Source organism: Petaurus breviceps, unplaced genomic scaffold, assembly GCF_028583685.1.
Source record: "Petaurus breviceps papuanus isolate PSGF00001 unplaced genomic scaffold, PetGlider_PUasm1.0 551, whole genome shotgun sequence".
NCBI lineage: Eukaryota > Metazoa > Chordata > Mammalia > Diprotodontia > Petauridae > Petaurus > Petaurus breviceps.
This window is the reverse complement of record NW_027186372.1, coordinates 25,976,427-25,978,739: the sequence shown is the minus strand read 5'-3', so window position 1 is coordinate 25,978,739 and position 2,313 is coordinate 25,976,427. Positions and strand designations below refer to the sequence as shown.

The window sequence follows — 2,313 nt, the reverse complement described above, 5'->3', positions numbered from 1 at the left end:
TGGTGATGGTGGTGGTGGTGGTGGTGATGATGGTGGTGGTGGTGATGGTGATGGTGATGATGGTGGTGGTGGTGATGGTGATGGTGATGGTGGTTATGGTGGTGGTGGTGATGATGGTGGTGATGGTGGTGGTGGTGATGGTGATGGTGGTGGTGGTGGTGGTGGTGGTGATGGTGGTGGTGGTGGTGGTGATGGTGGTGGAGATGGTGGTGTCTATCCTACATTTAGCCACCAAAGTTATTTTCCTAAAGCACAGGCCTGACCATATCACCCCCTTACTCAAAAAACCCAAGTAGTTCCCTTTCACCTCCAGATAAAATACAAAATCCTGTTTGATATTCAAGGTCCTTCACAACCTACCCCTAAAACCTATCTATTTGGTCTCCTTACCCCTTACTGCCCTCCATGTACTCTCTGATCCACTGGCATTCCATCTCTCAGCTCCAGGCACTCTCCTTGGCTATCCTCCATGCCTGGAATGCCCTTCCGCCTCATTTCCTCCTTCCTGGCTCCCTTCAAGTCCTTGCTTAAATTCCACCTTCTACAAGAAGCCTTTCTTGATCCCTTTTAATTGTAGGACCTTTTCTCTGTTGATTACTTCTAACTTACCCTGTATCTAGTTTCATTTGCACAGGGTTGTTTTCATGCTGTCTCCCCGATTAGACTGAATTCCTCAAACACAGGAATTGTCTTTTATTTTTCTTTATATCCCCAGTGCTTTGTACAGTACCTGGCACACAGCAGGTGCTTAATAAGTGTTTATTGACTAACTGATTAATCATGATAGCTAGCATTTATATGGGGCAGCTAGGTGGCACAGTGGATGGGTCTGGAGTTAGGAAGAACTGAGTTCAAATCTGGCCTCAGACACTCACTAGCTATGTCACCCTGGGCAAGTCACTTAACCCTTTTTGCCCCAATTTCTTCATCTGTAAAATGACCTGGAGAAGGAAACAGCAAACCACTCCAGTATGTCTGCCAAAAAAACCCACATGATGTCATGAAGAGTCAGATCCAACTGAAATGACTGCACAACAACAGCAGCATTTTATAGCACATTAGTGCTTTACAAATATTATCTCACTTGATTATCTCATTTTATAGCATAAAGTGCTTTACAAATATTATCTCACTTTAAACTCACAACAATCCTGGCAGCTAGGTGTAATTATTATCCCTATTTTACAGATGAGGAAACTGAGGCAGTAAGTGGATAAGTGACTTGCCCAAGATCATGCAGTTAAGTGTCTGAGGACAGACTGAACTCAATTCTCTCTGACTCCAGGTCCAGTGCTATGCACTTCACCAGTGCTGTCAAACACAAAGAGAAATGGATCCCTGCAGGCCATATATTGACTTAGAAAACCACAAATTAACATTATTTATGTTGCATTGCATTTTATTTTATTTTGTTAAAGATTTTCCAGTTACATTTTAATCCAGCTGGAGCAGCACTCTGGATTTTTATAGCCCCAAGTGAGTTGGGTACATCACAGCACCTAGTTGCTTCTAAAGCTAAGGCTAAATGTATCAACCCCTTCCCAAAGTCCTCTCTAGTCAAATCTTTCAAGTCAGTCTGTGGGTTTTCCAGACTGACTGGCTCTGTCCCAAGAAGAAAACACTCAAATGTTTACCTAGCACAATAAAAATGGTGAAAAAGGACAGCCCATATTTCTTTCCTAATTTGAAGAGAGGCAATGGACTAATTTAGTCTATTAGGTATAAAGCTTCATTTCAGACCTCAGATTCAGATTGATCATGTGGTCCTGGACAAGTCACTTCTCAGCACCCTGACAAATCTCTAAGACTAAGTATAGAACAGGTTCTGCCCTGCACTGCTAGAGGGAGCTTCCTTAATGGAAGTGACCAAAACCAAAGGGATCACAAGCCTTTTTTTTTTAATTCTGTTTGCAGAAAGGAAGGATGGGAAGCCTCGGTGGAGTAATAAGATACTTGGTGGGAGTGTGTTCTCTATCACACCGTGGGGCAGGAGTTGGGGGGGGGGGGGGGGAAGACCCAGATCTACTTACCTGATGCCTCTGCAGGTGCTGAGTGTAACACTGGATTGCTCTTCCCTTCTCACTTTTCCGTGGTAAAAACAGTCATCCTGGAAGGGTCAAAGAACTTGGTCAAGACAGACAAAAGACAGGAGTAGTATCCAAAGGTTCCCTTTTCATTCCAGAGGTAATTCTACAAGTCCCATCCTCCTTCCTTAAAGATTCCCCTGACATCTCCAGCCCACAATGACTTCTCGCTCCTTTAAACTCCTCAGATCCTCACCTCATCCTGAATTTAGTATGGAATCGTAGATTA

General features: G+C 43.7%; 1 protein-coding gene across 1 annotated transcript in view; it reads right to left on the bottom strand.

Annotated features, from left to right (window-relative positions):
* ADAM19 (ADAM metallopeptidase domain 19) overlaps nucleotides 1-2,313 on the bottom strand; it is a 132,438-nt gene that overhangs the window by 62,635 nt on the left and 67,490 nt on the right. The window contains exon 5 of the mRNA XM_069102491.1: nucleotides 2,031-2,107. Within this exon, the coding sequence (XP_068958592.1) occupies nucleotides 2,031-2,107 (77 nt within the window). The remainder of the gene's footprint in view (nucleotides 1-2,030; nucleotides 2,108-2,313) is intronic.